Source organism: Lipotes vexillifer, unplaced genomic scaffold (assembly GCF_000442215.2).
Source record: "Lipotes vexillifer unplaced genomic scaffold, Lipotes_vexillifer_v1.1 scaffold785, whole genome shotgun sequence".
NCBI classification, from domain to species: domain Eukaryota; kingdom Metazoa; phylum Chordata; class Mammalia; order Artiodactyla; family Lipotidae; genus Lipotes; species Lipotes vexillifer.
The window spans coordinates 1,061,657-1,079,193 of record NW_006791778.1 but is presented as its reverse complement, the minus strand read 5'-3'; the positions used below and the strand labels follow the sequence as shown (position 1 = coordinate 1,079,193).

Here is a 17,537-nt window from a genome sequence, read left to right as displayed (position 1 = left end):
GGGAAAGATTTCAAGTATTTTTCGGGATTTTCATTTCTTTGATATATACTAAAATTAAATTTTAAAAAGTAGTTGTCACCCAGAGGCATAGGTTGTCATATAGTTTTATTGTCTCCCATAAAGCCTTGCTAAATACATATTTATTGAATGAACCTTTAAATTCACAAGTAAAAATTTACTGTACTATAAAAATGTAAACTCACAGGTAAAAATTTTGGGTCATTCAATCACTAAAGATCATGAAAACATCATTTCTAAATGCCAACACAATGGATACTAGTGAATTAATTTGAAAGAAGCATTGTGAACAGCCTTAACTTAAATTCAGAGTGGACTCCAATCTTATTCTACTGCACATATTACAGCAATTTTAATCTGCTTGCTCTGCTACTCAAGGCTAATAACAATTAGTAAGGCTAATCTATAGGGCAATTAATTTTCTCCCCGAATAAGGACTTCCAGTAAGGGTAGGAGAAACGATTAAAAGAGAGAAAAAGAAGAAAGAGAGAAAAAAGAAAAGGGAGAAGACCCCAATCATTTCTTTTGATTACTACATAAAGTACCTGGCATACATGTAATAGAGCTCTAGAAATGGAAAGTAACGTCTTAAAAAATTAATGCTCAGACTTCCCTGGTGGTGCAGTGGTTAAGAATCCAAGTGCCAATGTAGGGGACACAGGTTCGAGCCCTGGTCTGGGAAGATACCACATGCTGTGGAGCAACTAAGCCCGTGTGCCACAACTACTAAGCCTATGCTCCAGAGCCCGTGAGCCACAACTACTGAAGCCCCCGTGCCTACAGCCCGTGCTCCGCAACGAGAAGCCACCGCAATGAGAAGCCGGCGGACCGCAACGAAAAGCCTGCGCACCGCAATGAAGAGTAGCTCCTGCTCGCCACAACTAGAGAAAGCCCGCATGCAGCAACGAAGACCCAGCGCAGCCAAAAAAAAAAAAAAAGTAATGCTCAACCACTTGATGTCTATTCAGCCCTGTTACCTGAAAGAACAATTAACCATTGCATGAAAACATATATTCAAGTGATACACCATATGGTATAAACTTAGAAGTAAGAGGAGGTGTGAAAAGAATATTGGAGAATCCTGAAACCAAGTTTCTTATTCTAGGACTAACCTTTGTCAGGTTACCATCTCTCTGAGCCTCAATTTTTTCACCCATAAAAAGAAGAGATCATAAACTTTATGATACCTTAAGTTCCCTTCCAAAACCGTAATTCTTCCCATTGGTTAAATGGTAAAGGCAGGGATAAAGAAGAAAAAGAATATACAGTCAGTTCTATTGTAACACTTGTTTTGAAAATGCAAATTTGTTCCAATGCAACTGATATATTAGGGAACAATGTGAGCATAATTCAATTTCTGTGTTTGCTTATGTATCATTTAATCCACAAGAAAAACTAGATGAATCCAGAAAATTACACCCAATTGAACCAATCAGCCCAGAAATAAACAAAGTGCATACAAGCCCACACTCAAATATCTCCCAGCTTCTTCCATTCACTGCCTGTTATGAGCCACACCCATTCATATCATCCGTATTTGGTATTACAGCTTTCTGTCATGTTTCAAATAACCCTTATTTCACAAGCTGCAGCCCTCCCAATGTCACTTCAAGAAGCAACCTGAGGTCTTCTTCAAGGTAAACTGCCATATTACTGTAGCATTTATGTACTTTTCGCCATTTAACATATATAAAACTATGCCACTGTTTTTATTAGGTTCCTATCTTTTTTATGTGTCACTGACAAAGTTTTTGAGTATTGTGTCCCTAACTCCATTTTTCCTACAAGCCTTGTGTTTTTCCACACAATTATCTTTGGCAATTGTATATCACATTATAGAAGAACTAACTATATTACTATTTGGGAAAAAAAATTAATCAATGACCAGTTTTATTTTTTCAAAGGTAACAGATGGACAAGCTTCCTGAAAATCTGCTTAAGCATTAAGTCAAAGTCAGGGAAAAGTCTTTATCTGTAAGATCCCTCCTGAACGCGTGTTTTTTACCCCAAACTCCATCCACTGACTAAGTAGCTCCCACATCAGACACCAGATTTGGAAACAGAAGGTTATCATTCACCTTGAAACAGTGAACAAAAATTTGGATTTGTCAAGAAGTAAAGAGGAGACACTGAATATACCTTCTAAATTCAGACCTTGATTCTGGCAGAAAATCTTGGCAGGTACCATTGAATAATACCACCTGTTCAACAGCTACTCAGTATCTATCATGAAAGAATATGCAGCAAAAAAATATTATTGCTGCAGTATAGTTATAACAATACAGTAGAAACCAAGAGCCTTTACAAACACTCCTAATTCTTGATAAACTCAGAGGTAAAAGAGCATAGGGAAATACAGGAGGTCATGCGTGTTTCTTAGTTTCCACTCAGACTAGGAATAGGAGACAGACCACATCATTTAGCATTGAAGCCAAGAGCTGGCTAAAACCTGTCACTCAGAACCAAAGGGCAAATAAAAATAATGCTGCTATTTAGCATGCTCAGGTAAGACAGAGAACATAATTACTTTGCCTTTTTGAATGAACCCATACTTAAAACCAGGACTGATACCAGAAGTAACAAACATAAATGTACTATAACATGTGCTCTCACATTTTGGCCAAATGTGAGACCAAAATTATTTGGTCACTAGTCTTGATCCTGGCACCGTTTCTTAAAGAACTACGTTATTTTTCAAAATAATTGAGATTTTAATTTATATACGTATGCACATATGAATGCAAGAGAAAAAAGTGAAAGAAAAAAACCATCAAAATGGTAACAGTGGTTTAATATTTGGGTAATTTGATTATAGCTGATTTTTTTTATTGATAGCTTTCATTATTTTACACAAGTATTATTACTTTTATCATCAAAGAAAAATACCTTTTTAAACAGTTAACTGAAAGAAATTAATCCCTGATCATAGTTTGTGTGGAATTCACAGTAAATCATCAAGTGTCTCTTTCCAAAGTGTCAAAGGTGAGTGGACTGGATTTGAAGGGCACTTCCCCCACCATGCAGGAAAATCCAAAGAGAGAAAGGTGTATGAGCACAGTGACAGACACTACACACTCAGAACACATATAGGATCTGTTTGTCCCTGATTTTACCAGCCAGCATTTTGGTGACTCCTATAGGTATTCTAGACAATCTTCTCCTTTTGGGTAAAGCTAATATAGTCACTTAAATTTAACAGTATCTGGTAGTGGGGAACATGGAAATATGATCTAACCAGAGACAACCTGTGACCAAACCTTAAGAAATGTACAACAGGCCACACTGTAGTTTTTTTAAAATTGAAGTATAGGTGATTTACAATATTTTATTAGTGTCAGCAGGTGTACAGCATAGTGATTCCGTTTTTTCTTTGTAGATTATATTCCATTATAGTTTATTACAGGTATTGGATATAATTCCCTGTGCTACACAGTAAATCCTTGTTGCTTATTTATATATAGTAGTTTGTATCTGTTAATCCCATGCTCCTAATTTGTCCCTCCCCACTCCCACTTTCCACTTTGCTAACTATAAGGTTGTTTTCTATGTCTGTGAGCCTATTTCTGTTTTTGTATTCATTTGTATTATTTTTAAGATTCTACATATAAGTGATACATAGTATTTGTCTTTCTCTGTCTGATTTATTTCAAAGCATAATACCTTGTTGCTTATTTATATATAGTAGTTTGTATCTGTTAATCCCATGCTCCTAATTTGTCCCTCCCCACTCCCACTTTCCACTTTGCTAACTATAAGGTTGTTTTCTATGTCTGTGAGCCTATTTCTGTTTTTGTATTCATTTGTATTATTTTTAAGATTCTACATATAAGTGATACATAGTATTTGTCTTTCTCTGTCTGATTTATTTCACTAAGCATAATATTCTCTAGGTCCATCCATGTTGCTGCAAATGGCAATATTTGTATTTGTGTGTGTGTGTGTGTGTGTGTGTGTGTGTGTGTGTGTGTGTGTGTGTGTGTGTGTGTACCACATTTCCTTAAGCCAACTGTCTGTTGATGGGCACCTGGTTTGTTTCCATATCTTGGCTATTTGTAAATAGTGCAGCTATGAACATTGGGGTGTATGTATCTTTTCAAATTAGAGTTTTTGTGTTTTCCGGATATATACCCAGGAATGGGATTGCTGGATCATATGGTAAGTCTATTTTTAATTTTTTAAGGAAGCTTTATACTGTTTTCCATAGTGGCTGCACCAATTTACATTCCCACTAACAATGTAGGAGGATTCCCTTTTCTCCACACTCTCTCCAGCATTTATTATTTGTAGACTTTTTTTTTCAGACTGCATTAGGTCTTCGTTGCTGCACGTGGTGGCTACTCTTCCTCGAGGTGCACAGGCTTCTCACTGCAGTAGCTTCTCTTGTTGCGGAGCATGGGCGCTAGGTGTGCAGGCATCAGTAGTTGTGGCATGCAGGCTCAGTAGTTGTGGCTTGCGGGCTCTAGAGCACAGGCTCAGTAGTTGTGGTGCACGGGCTTAGCTGCTCCGCGGCATGTGGGATCTTCCCAGGCCAGCGCTCGAACCCGTGTCCCCTGCATTGGCAGGCAGATTCTTAACTACTGCGCCACCAGGGAAATCCAATTTGTAGACTTTTTGATGATGGCCATTCTGACTGGTGTGAGGTGACACCTCACTGTGGTTTTGATTTGCATTTGTCTAATAATTAGCAATGCTGAGCATCTTTCCATGTGCCTGTAAGCCACTGAAGACTTTATAGCCAGCTTTCTCTCAATATCACTATCTCAACAATGCTATTCATCTCTCAAGTCAGAAAGCATGTATAGGCTAACTACTAGATATACAGCACTATCCTAGCCACTATGGTGAATACAAAAGAAATAAGGTGCTGTCATTCTCTCCATAGCACTCACAATCTGATAGTGAAAAATATGACATACACATCAGAAATATTTAAATAGCATAAGACAACAAAATTAAATGGCTAAATGAGTTATACAGATAAATATTTAAGGCATTTAAAGAAGGACACTGCCCACTGTGGACTTTAATAGTTGTGAAAGGCTTCAGAAAGAGTTTTGATAGTATAAGAAGGTAGACAAGGGAAGTCCAGGCACTGTCACCAAGACAAGCAAAGTCACTGGGATTGAAAAAGCAACACTGAGTCTGGACAGACTGTAATAAAAATCAAGTTGGGGAGCAATAAAATTAATCCATCAAATACCCCATTATCAAATTAAGAACATATGTGGGAAAAACTATGTACCAGACACTATGCTATATATGACAGAGAGATATATCCAATCTCCTATTATTTCTTCCAAAAGTAGGTATGGTTATTCCCACTTCACAGACAGAAACTGAAATTAAACACAGATGTTAACTAATTTGCCCAATGTCATCAAAGTAGGCAACAGAGCTGGGACTAGAATTCAGGCCTACTTGACTCCAAAGTCCATGCTCTTTTTTTTTTTTTTTACTACCCTATACTATCTCTTCCCAAAATACAGCTGTGACAACAACACTCTGAATTTATTATATCCTCCCCCTATCACAGTGTATTCTCCTACCCTTCTGACTATCCAGTGTCCCCATGGTGATCCCCTGTACATCAAAGCCTGCTCTCAGGAGAATATCTGCAGCTAAAATAAAAATGACTAGCAACAGAACATACTGCCCAGGGGTATTGTCACTGTTACAGGAATCAGAGGCTTAAGTCAGAAGGAAGCTCCAAGATAAGTCACTTAGTGGAATACATGTGTCACCTTCTCAGGAAGCCAAGGCAAGTTTGTATTTTATCGTGTCCATTTTCATAGCTTATAAGCGAAAGCTCACACAGTAAGAATCTCAGTCATAAACCCTGAGGGTCTCCGTGGAAGTCTAACCTGCCCCAATCTGGGAAACAAAAAGCCAGCTGTGGCTGCAGGTTTGCTTTGGAAGAGAACTGAAAGTCCTGATATTTCACTTTAAGTATATGACATAAGAAAATCTAAATGAAATGTATTTGACATTTAAATTGTTAAATGTTTCTCAACAGATAGGTTGCCAAAAAATGTGTTTTCTAATAATTCTACAAAATAGTCCTTTACTGTCTCTGGGAACAAGGAACATTATCTTTATTGCTCTCACCTTTTCCACAATCAAAGATTTTACAGGTATCAAATGACAAAAGTGTCATCTTTCGAAGGAACTGAAATAAAATCCGCATGGGATCTCCGAGTGCGTAAAGATGAGTGGGTAGAAGAGCACGGCCCTGACAGATATTGCTTCATGGACTCAGTGTGAGAACAGCCTTCACTGACTGTCCACTTGCTAAAACCAGAGTATACTAATAGTTAGGTCAAAGGTCCACCTATAACTTGAAAGTTCCCCATGAAGCATTTTAATGGACCAAGGAGTGATAAGAGCTGCAGAATGTGTTTCAAAATGATGATCTGAATTAAACATAGGAAATTTTCCAGCCCAGTTTAGAAAATATGTTGAATTATATAGTTTACATAGAAAATAAAGGAGGTCATTTGAAAATAAAAATGATACTGTTCATCCTTTCTCAACAAAAGTCGTTATATCCCTCACCCTAAAGAAATCACTTTCTAAAAAAGCCCCATTTCATCAATGCTCTATTATGTATGGCAACAGATTTTAAGGGTAGAACTCTTTTCAAAGTAGTAATAGGAGAATAATGCCCTTACATATCTGGATGGCTCCTCTAGGTTCTGGTCATTCATGTCAGTAGGAACAATGCGGGTGGCCAGTGGTCCCTCTGCGAATGGTTTTGGTAACTGGCCTCTGAACTCTGATGGAATGAACTGAAGCTGCCAACTGTCAGAAACACAAATAAGGAGAATAAGAAAAACACAGGGGGCTCACATTGCCAAATGTACTTGAAATACACAAGCAAAAAAAAAAAAAAAAATTCATGTGAAAAACATTTCACTTGGAGACAAAATGTTTCTGCTAAAACCTCAACCAGAGAGAATAGAGACAGAGGTCACAATTCAGTCCAAAATCGTTGAGAAATTTTCAACTAGAGGTCTCTCAACCCATTTCACCAACTCTTAGCAGTGAAATCTGCAGTAGTGATCATACCATCAAAAGAGAAACATCAAAGTTTATTGCCAATTACCTGTGATCAGAGGGACTTAACAAAATTAAAGCAAATTCATCAGGTATGTAGAGAAAAGAGTGAAATGTAAGAACTCACTGTGGGAAAAGTGCTTTGCTCCTGAGTAATCCTCAAAAGTATCTTTAGTTGTGAAACTATTTCAAATGTGAAAGGCAAAGGCTAAAGTTAACGCTTAAAAAACAAGTTTTGATTAATCATTAATGACTGATACAGGATCTTTATCAATCAAAAGATACTACCACCAGCTAAGCTGCTGAAGCCAGTCCCCAAATGGAGTAACATGACTCATCTTAACCTGACTTCCCTTTTCCCTAAATAGGACCCTTCTCTGTCCAAATGAAGCAAATACAAGGGAACTCAGAGCCTATGCTATCACATCCAACAATAGACAGCATCGAGGAAAGTGGTACCGAGGTCTTAGCCACAGCTTTCCCAGTGTCCATACATTGGTAGAGAATGTTCACTGCTGTCGGATGACAAACATGTCTTCTCTAAAAACACTCTAGAAACCTAGAGTCTCTAAACCACTTTTAAAAGTGGATATCAGTTCATTATAAAAATTTAAATATGGATCCTCAGGAAGAGCCACTAGCAGAAGCCCTGAGCCCAAAATGTCTTCAGACGTCCCCAGACCTCTGTGGTTAAGGGCAGTGCAGGGTGCATTACCGGACACAGCACTCATTCTACCAAACACAGGCCATGGGTGCTCAGCACAGTTCCCACAGCTCTCTGAGATGGAAAATCATTCAAAAACTTGTGAAAAATCTAAAATGAAGGAAAAATTAAGAAGACATTGCCACAGGATTGCTATTTTTACACCTTGATTTAAAACTCTGAGAATTAAAGGGCAACTTACTTATCGGGCAGAAGGAAACTGCTGGGAAATCGATACCACTCTTTTCCTACACAGACATTAACAGGTCGGCCTTCTGGGACAGTGTGGATGGTTGGGTCTGTGGCAATTCGGTGAAATTCTGGATACAAATCAAGGGGCCCATGATACCCTGGAAGGGAGAAAGGTCTGTGAAAGCCAAAGATGAGGGAGATGAGATTCTGACATTTAATTATAATGCATGTTAATGTCCCACTGTGATCCATGTGAAAGGTACACCGCAACTCCAGCAGGAAGCTCACTCTACGGTGTAAAACACCTCTACAGTTAGGAAGATGATTAAAGCAGAGGCCCTATTTTTGCCAGAAATAATTTGCTTTCTTGCCCTTCTCTATACCCTTCCACCTTTTTAATTTCACGTTCTTTTATATATAATATAAGCCCCCAATCTTAACATGAAGTCCATAGGTTCTCCCTCCCCCTGCAGCTTAAGCTGAATTGTATTAAACAATCATGGGGGGCTTCCCTGGTGGCGCAGTGGTTGAGAGTCCGCCTGCTGATGCAGGGGACACAAGTTCGTGCCCCGGTCCGGGAAGATCCCACATGCCGCGGAGCGGCTGGGCCCGTGAGCCATGGCCGCTGAGCCTGCGCGTCCAGAGCCTGTGCTCCGCCACGGGAAAGGCCACAACAGTGAGAGGCCTGCGTACCGCAAAAAAAGAACGAAAAAAGCAAAAAACCCCAAACAATCATGGGTCAAGCAAAACCAAGGTATAGTGCCTTGTGAGTACGGGTTAAGATATTCTCAGTACATCTACCTCTGAACAGTGCCACAGAGCGAGAAAAAGATAAGAGCCCAAACAGGAAGAGTGTTCCCAACGCCAGCCAATTCGAGGTCACAGTATAATGCTCCAGGCGGTATCGCTGAAACACGAAGTGGTAACATTTCTAGAAGGGAAGAAAACTTTATTGAAAAAAGAAGATACACCTTGCAAAATATACACAATCACAAGACATCATCATAACTGAGAGGAAGAAAGTAGAAAAAGAGGTTCTACCAAGGGTCTGAGCAGTAGCAAACAGTGAAGTTCCCGCTCCAAATTCTCAGATTAAAGCAAATTCTGCTAAATTGTCTATAGATCAGCCTAGCCAGAGGGCTTGCCCAGAATGAAATCTCACTAGCTTCATAGAAAAATCATTTGGATACTTCCCTAATGCTTAAAGTCCTAATAATTTATTTTTTAAAAATATTTGAACAAAAATGCTTTTCCTAGGGTTTTTGATATATGAAGTATCTCAATCTATTCTGATATAACTAGTTATTAACCTTCACTTTCCTTACTAACAAGTTTTCATCTAAGTTTTTAGCAACAACAAAATGTCTCATGACCAAACAAAAAGAAAACAGAATTCCTCACATAGAATATTAGGAAAATTCTGTTAATTATCTGCTAAACTACTTCACAAACTAGACGAATATCATTAACAATATATACACACCTGCTTGAGTTCTTCAGCCTTTGAATACCTTCCCATGAGATTTCTGCCCTTCCTTCTTTCCCTCCTAGACTAGAAACTACTTTTGGAAAGCAATTTTGCAATACATAACAAGTGCCACAAATATGTTTGAACCCCTTTCATATTTTCTGGAATCTCTCCTAAGCAAACAATCCAAATACCTAAACAAAGATATTTACCCTAGCACTATTTATAATACTGAAATAAGTAAGCAATCTAAACTTTAACATAAATTATATCTAATCATTATATATAACCAATTCAGCATATTATATATTACATAATAACATATATTTTATCCACCTTAGAATATTATATTGCTATTAAAATGATGGGTACAGATATGGCAATATAGAGAATGTTATAATTATATTAAGAGGAATGTAAAGTTACATGAACCTTAGATTACAATCATAATAGATTGTTATATGATCGGCAAAAATGCTAGAAGGAGATTTTGTTAGGGTAGTAGGACTGATTTATAAAGTGGTAAAAGAAAAATTATCTGAAATAAAGTTCAGTTACTTTTATAATTAAAATTATTTTTTAAAACTATCATCCTAACATGGATGAGCTTTAAAAACATTATGCTAGGACTTTTCCGGTGGCACAGTGGTTAAGAATCCGCCTGCCAATGCAGGGGACATGGATTCGAGGCCTGGTCCAGGAAGATCCCACATGCCACAGAGCAACTAAGCCTGTGCGCCACAACTACTGAGCCTGCACTCTAGAGCTCGCCTGCCGCAACTACTGAGCCCACGTGCCACAACGACTGAAGCCCGCGCACCTAGAGCTGGTTCTCTGCAACAAGAGAAGCCACCGCAATGAGAAGCCCACGCACCGCAACAAAGAGTAGCCCCCCGCTCGCCACAGCTAGAGAAAGCCCACGCACACCAACGAAGACCCAACACAGCCAAAAATAAATAAATAAAATAAATTTATTTTAAAAAATAAAAACATTATGCTAAATGAAAGAAGTCACAAAAGACCACATATTTTATGATTTCATTTATATGAAATGTCCAGAATAGGCAAATCTATAGAGATACAAAGTAGATTGATTAGCTGTTGCTTATGGCTGAGGAGATATGGGAGGGGGGTTACGACAGCTAAAGGGTACAGGGTTTTTGAGGTGATAAAAATGTTCTAAAATTGATTGCAGCAATGCTTACATAGATCTGTGAATAGCCTAAAAAAGACTGTATCATACACTTTAAATGAGTAAATTCTATGGTTTGTGAATTATATCTTAATATAAATCTGTTAAGAAAAAAACTAGAAAAAAACCTATCACCCTAATTCTTCTTCTTCTGCTAACTGCAAATGGTAGCAGAGGTTAAAAAAAAAAAAAAAAAAAAAAAAAAAAAAAAAAAAAAAAAAAAAACAAAAAACAGAGTCTGGCGCTTCTGAAGCCATAATTACAGAGATATTCAAGATTAGTTCTGACAGGGAATTGACCTGGACAGGTTTTAAGCCAGGATTATAAAGTGTCCCACATTGCTAACTGCCTGATGTAATCCCAAACACTTGAGCCAGTTTCATTCAGGTCTTGTAGTGGAAGAGTAGACATTCCATTAGCTCTGCTGTGGTTCCACCGTTCTGTGCTAGGCCCATTCAGTGACTTAAAAAAATTCCTTTCATAGCAATTGGATTCTTATTGGCAAAAGAGACAAATTAACACACAAGTTAACACTGCAAATACATAATTAGCAAATAAAAGTCAAAGCAACATTTAAGCAATCAATACATAAAGCTTTACATTATGATCTATATCAGGTATAATGTACAGATAAAATATCTTAGGTGGAAGCATTCTGTAATTTGCCTATAAGCTTTATGAACAATTTAAAGTGAAACAGAATGAAGCAGATACACATTTCCCTGAAACTCACCTGAAGTGCAGAAAGGGCCACAGCACCACAGAGACATACAAGTGGATATACAGGGAAAAGAAATCTCTCCTCTTTGTGAGGCTGGATGAAGAAAATTATAAACCAAATATACATTGGAGCCAAGGTAAGCCAATATGGGTGGCCTAAATTCTGAACTGTAAGACAGAAAAATATCCACCTTTCACCATATTAGAACAAAACAGCATGTTTAGTTTCAATGTTCTCTTGACCTCAAACTGGGATGTATACCCTAGGGCACCCAATAAAATGTTTCAATTCTTGTATTCACACTTTCTCTGATATAATAAAAGAGTCAAGTAGAAAGAGGTATATACTCCTTTGCTCTCCCAAGAGGTCCAACATTTAAAGGGAGGCACAATACTGGATTTAGCTAGAACAGGTGAATGGGTAATAGAGCTTAATAATTTCTACACTGGATGAAGAAAAAACAGATTTCTCTTTCTAATGAGTCCTGCCACTAAGACTAAAAGTTCCTGAGATTAACCAAAAGCATAACATAAATTCATTTCTTGGATTTTAATTCCTATGCTCTGTTTACTGCATTAATCTTACTTATACACCAAATAAATGGCTATAGATCAAAGAATGGCTATAGATCAAAGAAAAGGAAAAAAGTAGGATTCTCAAACCCATCACTGGTTTTCCTCAAGCTACAAATGACAGAGTTCGTTTCAAAGCAAATATAAAAACACTCTTAAAGGAAGTTTACTGATCAAGTTTTCTCTCCTGTTCTGCAGTACCCATCCACTCTATCGTGAAATTAAAGCCAAGATGTACTTAAAAGCATGTGAAAGAATTAAAGGAATTTAATGAAAACTAAGACCTAAGCACCTACTGGAAGGTTCCTGTGGTTAGGTACATGAACACTGAATGATAAACCTGCAACCTACAGCGAAGGCATCCCCTGCTGTGCTTATACTAGTGACAACAAGCAGTGCGCAGGAATCAATGGCCAAGGGTAGATAGACAGCGCCCCCTGGTGTCCATTATGTCTACACTGAGCAAATTTAGATAAAAAGAGCAGGGCTGTATCAAAGCCCAACTGTGCTCCGTAGTTATCCGTGCTTTTGCAGAAACTCTTTAGGAATAAAAATTCTTGAACTGCGATAACAAGCTTATCTTTTAAACTTTTCACTCTAAGATTTTATCATGAGATTTTAGGTTATAATTTAGGACTTATACCTTTCCAGGAGGTATTTTAGGTTGGAATTTTCTTCATCATAAGAAAAAAAATCTATCTTCTACAAGTAAACAATCTCTTCCTCTTCTGTATCTTAAAAGCTAATGAATACATTTTAAAAATATGGCCTAAAATTTTGAAATGTCTTCTATAAAATGTACAAAATTATAACCACAGTTGTACTACATGATGAGATAATGGGTAATTTCTTTCCTGCCTCTTTATATTTTTCTACAGTTTTTCTTTTATTATTTTTATTTCTTAATGTTTCTTCTTTTGAAAAAGTATTGTTTCCATTATAAAATACACAAAAAATATAAAGAAAAAAACAGAAGAAAAGTACTAAAAAATTATTTTTAAAAGTATAAAGCCCCTAGGTAACCTAAGGATGGGGACTAGTTACTAGGTGGACATGTGGATACATTACACACTTTTAAACCAAAATTTGATTCATACTTTAGAGAACAGCTTAATATACTATTTTTATTTTATTTTTACTGTTTTTATACTTACAGCACAAGCATTTCCAAATCTTCCACAAGCATAAATATTTTTATAGTCAGGGAAAAAGTTACTTTTCAAAAAAAAAGAAAAAATGATCCTTAAGAAATACAAGGAATGGAGGAATACATTAATACCTCGAGGGGACAAACAGCTGAATCCAAATGTGGGACACTATGCAAGATGAATGACCTGGTTTCTTTAGAAATCTTCAGGAGGAAAAAGGTGAGAGGGGGAACCTCTAAAAAAGCTTATGAAACATAACACCAAATTCACTATATGACTCTTGTTTAGATCCTGCTTTAAACAAACTATAAAGAACTATAAAAACTATAAAAAGCTATTTTTCAGACAATGTAGGAATCTAAATATTACCTGGGTATTAGATGATATTAAGAAATTACTGTTAATTTTGTTAGGATAATGGCATCACGGTTATGTTACAACGAAAGTCCTAAAACAAAACAAAAGTGACTCTGAAGGCTGCTTTCATATTCTATGAACACAGTGAAGTCTTTATAAACCATTAATAGTAGAAAAGCAGAATGGGGAATGGTACTGAGGGATCATATGGCATCCAAATCAGACTAAAAAGTCTGAAGTTAAATCTCCTTCCAAAGCTCAGATGCATTTCTGCTCAGATCTGTCTTCCATAAAAGAAACTATGGGCACTACATATCCAGAGCCATGACAACCTGAGAAAACACTGGCTGTGCAATACAGAATCAGAACAAGCATCAAATTTGGGGGAACCTCTATATGGTTTAGTTTTCAAAATTTTCATTGAATTTCCCAGAGAATGTTTGCCTCTAGCATTGATTATCTTAAGCAATCTTGCATGCCAACACACAGTTCTTTAAAAAACAGAAGACTCATATAGGCTTATCTCCCAAGATTTTATAAATGTTTTTGTCTCCCCAGGTGGTTCTGTAAAGCATACAGACTCCTCACTTGCAATTATTAACCAAACTTTCACACAGGTTAACAACATAAGTTAAATAATCTACGAACACAAATGGAAAATGCAATAAACCAACCATTTTCATGGGAAGAAAATGGAGAATAAAGTAAGTAGATTCTTTTTCACTTCTTGGTACCCGTTGTTACTTCTCTTCCCTCCCACGCCCCACCAAGTCTATCATCCGTTATGCCACTCACCATGAAATCTCTGCAGTAGGTATTCCATAAGAGAAGTCAGTGGTAAGACCAAGAGAGCCAAAGCAAAGACTACATTAAAATTCAGAAATCCATTAATTAAATAGAAATACCAGGGCTCTATACCTGAGGGAGATAACGAGATAAGAAATCATTAGTGGATGCCTCCAATACCTATTACAGCGCTTGACTCATACTGTTCTTTGTTCAAGTAATGTTGATGATCCAGTGCCTCATGTGTATAAGAGTCCACAAGCCGCCCCGCTCTTAGAAATCAGGTTTCAAATATTTAGCTGTATTTTCTATCATGACCACTATATCTAGCCCAAACAGAACTAATACTTTTCAGAACCACCAAGTAACATAAATAGCTTAGTGGTGACACTATGATTTATAATAAGAAGTATTTATTTGGTCTTCACCCCCATTCTTAGTACAAAGCTCCTAAAATTACCCTTGTAATTTGCAAAGTGGTGAGAGTAATAAAGGTGTCTTTTGTTCTGTTAATGAGAGAGCTTCAGGAAAGCCCCAGGTAACCTAAGGATGAGGACTAGTTGCTAGGGGAACCAATCAAGTGGCTGGAGGGTTGGAACTTTCAGTCATGTCGTCCCCTTCTCTGGGGAGGGGAGAGGGGCTGGCAATAGGGTTTCATCAACAATGGCCAGTGATTCAAGCAATGGTACTTATGTAATGAGGCCTCCATAAAAACCCAAAAGGACAGTCAGTGTTCAGAGAGCTTCTGGGTTGGTGAACAGGCAGAGGAGCCCACGGGGCTGTGGCTCACCCAGAGAGCACAGCAGGGCCACGTTATCTTCCCAAACACCCTGCCCTACGCATCTCTTCCACCTGGCTTGTATCCTTTATAATAAACTGGTAAACACAGGTAAATGCTTCTCTGAGTTCTGGGAGCCACTCTGGCAAATTGATTGAACCTGAGAAGGGGGTTGCAGCGACTACTAATCTACAGCTGGTCAGTCAGAAGCCCAGGTGACAACCTGGACTTTGAATTGGCACGTGAAGTAGGGGCACAGGGGTTGGGGGAGGGTGGGTGTGGTGGGTTGCAGTCTTGAAGGGCTGAGTTATTAGGGCCTTTCCCATTTCCTTCCCACCTGTTTCTCCTAGTTACATTCTAGCATCCTTCCCCTTGATATTCTCAACCACTATTTGATAGTGTGTATACAGGGGACCTGTGTTCCATAAAAAGCAACAACTTGTTTTCCTTAGGAAAACCATGTTCAGAGACCCAGATCCTGCTCTGAAGTTTTGGGGATTCAGAATGAAACAAAATGACTGAAAACACAAGCCTTACTCACACAAGTTTTGATTCTTTAACTCAAAATCCTTAAACCCAAATGATGAGAAAAAGCCCCCCTCTGCACATTTAGCAGGTTTTTCATCTGCTCTTCCCCTCCATGTGATTACTTCAATCAGGCAGTGAATGACACATGCGGGTTTTAATCACTGTGTGTTGTGACACCCGCGTTGCACCACAGCAATTTCCTGCAATCAGCATTGCTTAAAAGGGTAATCAGAAGGCAGAGAAATAGGCAGAAAAGCCTGACATTTTTGCAGCTTGCACAGCAAAATAAGATTAGAAACCAAACCCTTAATGCTAGAAACATCTAAGGGAGGAGGAAGAGGAAGAGGGGGACCCTAAGGAAGGACTCAAATTCAATCATGGGTCACCTTTTGGGAAAGCTCTCTCCTTCCTGTCTAAATACAATGATAGGGACTGTTCAGGAACAGAGATTTTGTCCCAGGCCAAGCTCATTAGAGACATTTATATCTTGTATTCTCTACAAATAACCTTTTGGGTTATAGAAAACTAATGGATGGTTTTATTTTCAAAACAGAAATACACGTCTTCTCTGGATTTTAATTACTATTTAACAACACATTTCCTAAATTGAGTTCTTTAGACATCCAGTATCCAGAGAAGTAAGTTTTTGCACAATTCTCTCCTGACTGCCAGTGTGGTGGCAATGCTATCAACCTTGACCCACCTTTTTCTTTACAAAATTCTGGATATCTGACCCTGAGAAGAAAAACCAGAGTGACTAGAGAAAAGGAGATCACCTTCCACATCATCTATTACAGATGCTAAACATCAAAAGAAAAAAGCCTCTTTCTCTTTGATCTTTGCAAATATATGTTTTTTCAGGAAAGCTCTTTAGTCTGTCTTTACTACAACTTACTATGCCCTCCTGTTAGGGGTATCTTTTTACCAAGGTACACTGTACTCTGAGATGTGGAACCAAAAGCATTAAGTTGGTAAACTCAATTATTTTTATGTGTTAGGAGCTCATAGATCAAGTTCACAGCTAGGCTGTGAACATTTCGTAAGACTGTTACTTCCCTGAAGGATGGGGTAAAAATCGGGGGATAAGTCAAGATTTGGGAAGGTTCAAGTTGACAACAGTCTTAAAAACAAGAGCAAAAGGGGACAAAAATAGTGAATTCTGTTAGCCAGTGTCCTCCCCTACTTGATGAGGCATCTGCCTTCAAAGAGTAAAAACTTTTATCTCTTTCCAGGGAGATATTCAGTGCTGCTCTCAGAAAATATCAAAGCTGAACTATGTAGAAAAAAATGTGTCAGAATGACAAGCTAAGCATTTAACTGGTGCAAAATGAAAGGTGAAAGGAAGCTGGAAGCAGGGTCTTTGCAGGGAGTGACTCACCTATCTCCCTCTTTATGGAAAGTGCCTCAATTCCTTTCATTCAAACAAGCTAAAGGGAGCTTTGCAAGAGGCTAAAAGAAGAGGGGATAATGTTTATTGTTCCACAGATTGAATGGAATCTGGAATCTTTTATAGGCCTACAATTTTATAGAACTCTAGGAACTAAATTATAGTAAATCATCCTTATAAATGTCAAATTTGCACCACCAAGAAGAAAAAGCCACCAAGGTTCAACAGAAATGATTAACAAAAGAGGGAAGGCTCTGGAACAGCTGTGGCTGGCAGGTGACCCTGAGCACTCCCCAAAAGACTCCTTTGGGGCTTTATCCTCTGTCGCTGCAGGAATGGAAAACTGTGGGCCTTTTGATAGAGGACACCAGCCCCTACCTTCTGAAATCTCCTGTCCTGTGATCTGAAAGATTTGATAAAACACACCAACAGGCAGGGATCACATCCTAGGCCACCAAGTGGCATCCTTGAGCAGACCCACTGTTATTTTTGAGGGGAGAGAATTTCTTACACCTGTCCTCCCACACCTTCTCCGGGCCTGTGTCCTGCTCATCAGACAGCAGCACTGCTCTTCACTCACACACAAAAATACTTAACCTCAACATCTGAGGACTTGAAATGTTACAAGGGAAAG

At 38.1% G+C, this 17,537-nt stretch overlaps 1 protein-coding gene across 2 annotated transcripts in view; it reads right to left on the bottom strand.

The window, feature by feature from the left end:
- ALG9 (ALG9 alpha-1,2-mannosyltransferase) overlaps positions 1–17,537 on the bottom strand; it is a 99,774-nt gene that overhangs the window by 58,939 nt on the left and 23,298 nt on the right. For both annotated transcript variants that reach the window (XM_007464655.1, XM_007464656.1), the window contains exons 9-13: positions 14,220–14,342; positions 11,360–11,514; positions 8,768–8,897; positions 7,977–8,124; positions 6,687–6,816 (exon numbers count right to left, since the gene is read on the bottom strand). In XM_007464655.1, coding sequence (XP_007464717.1) covers positions 6,687–6,816; positions 7,977–8,124; positions 8,768–8,897; positions 11,360–11,514; positions 14,220–14,342 — 686 coding nt within the window. The remainder of the gene's footprint in view (positions 1–6,686; positions 6,817–7,976; positions 8,125–8,767; positions 8,898–11,359; positions 11,515–14,219; positions 14,343–17,537) is intronic.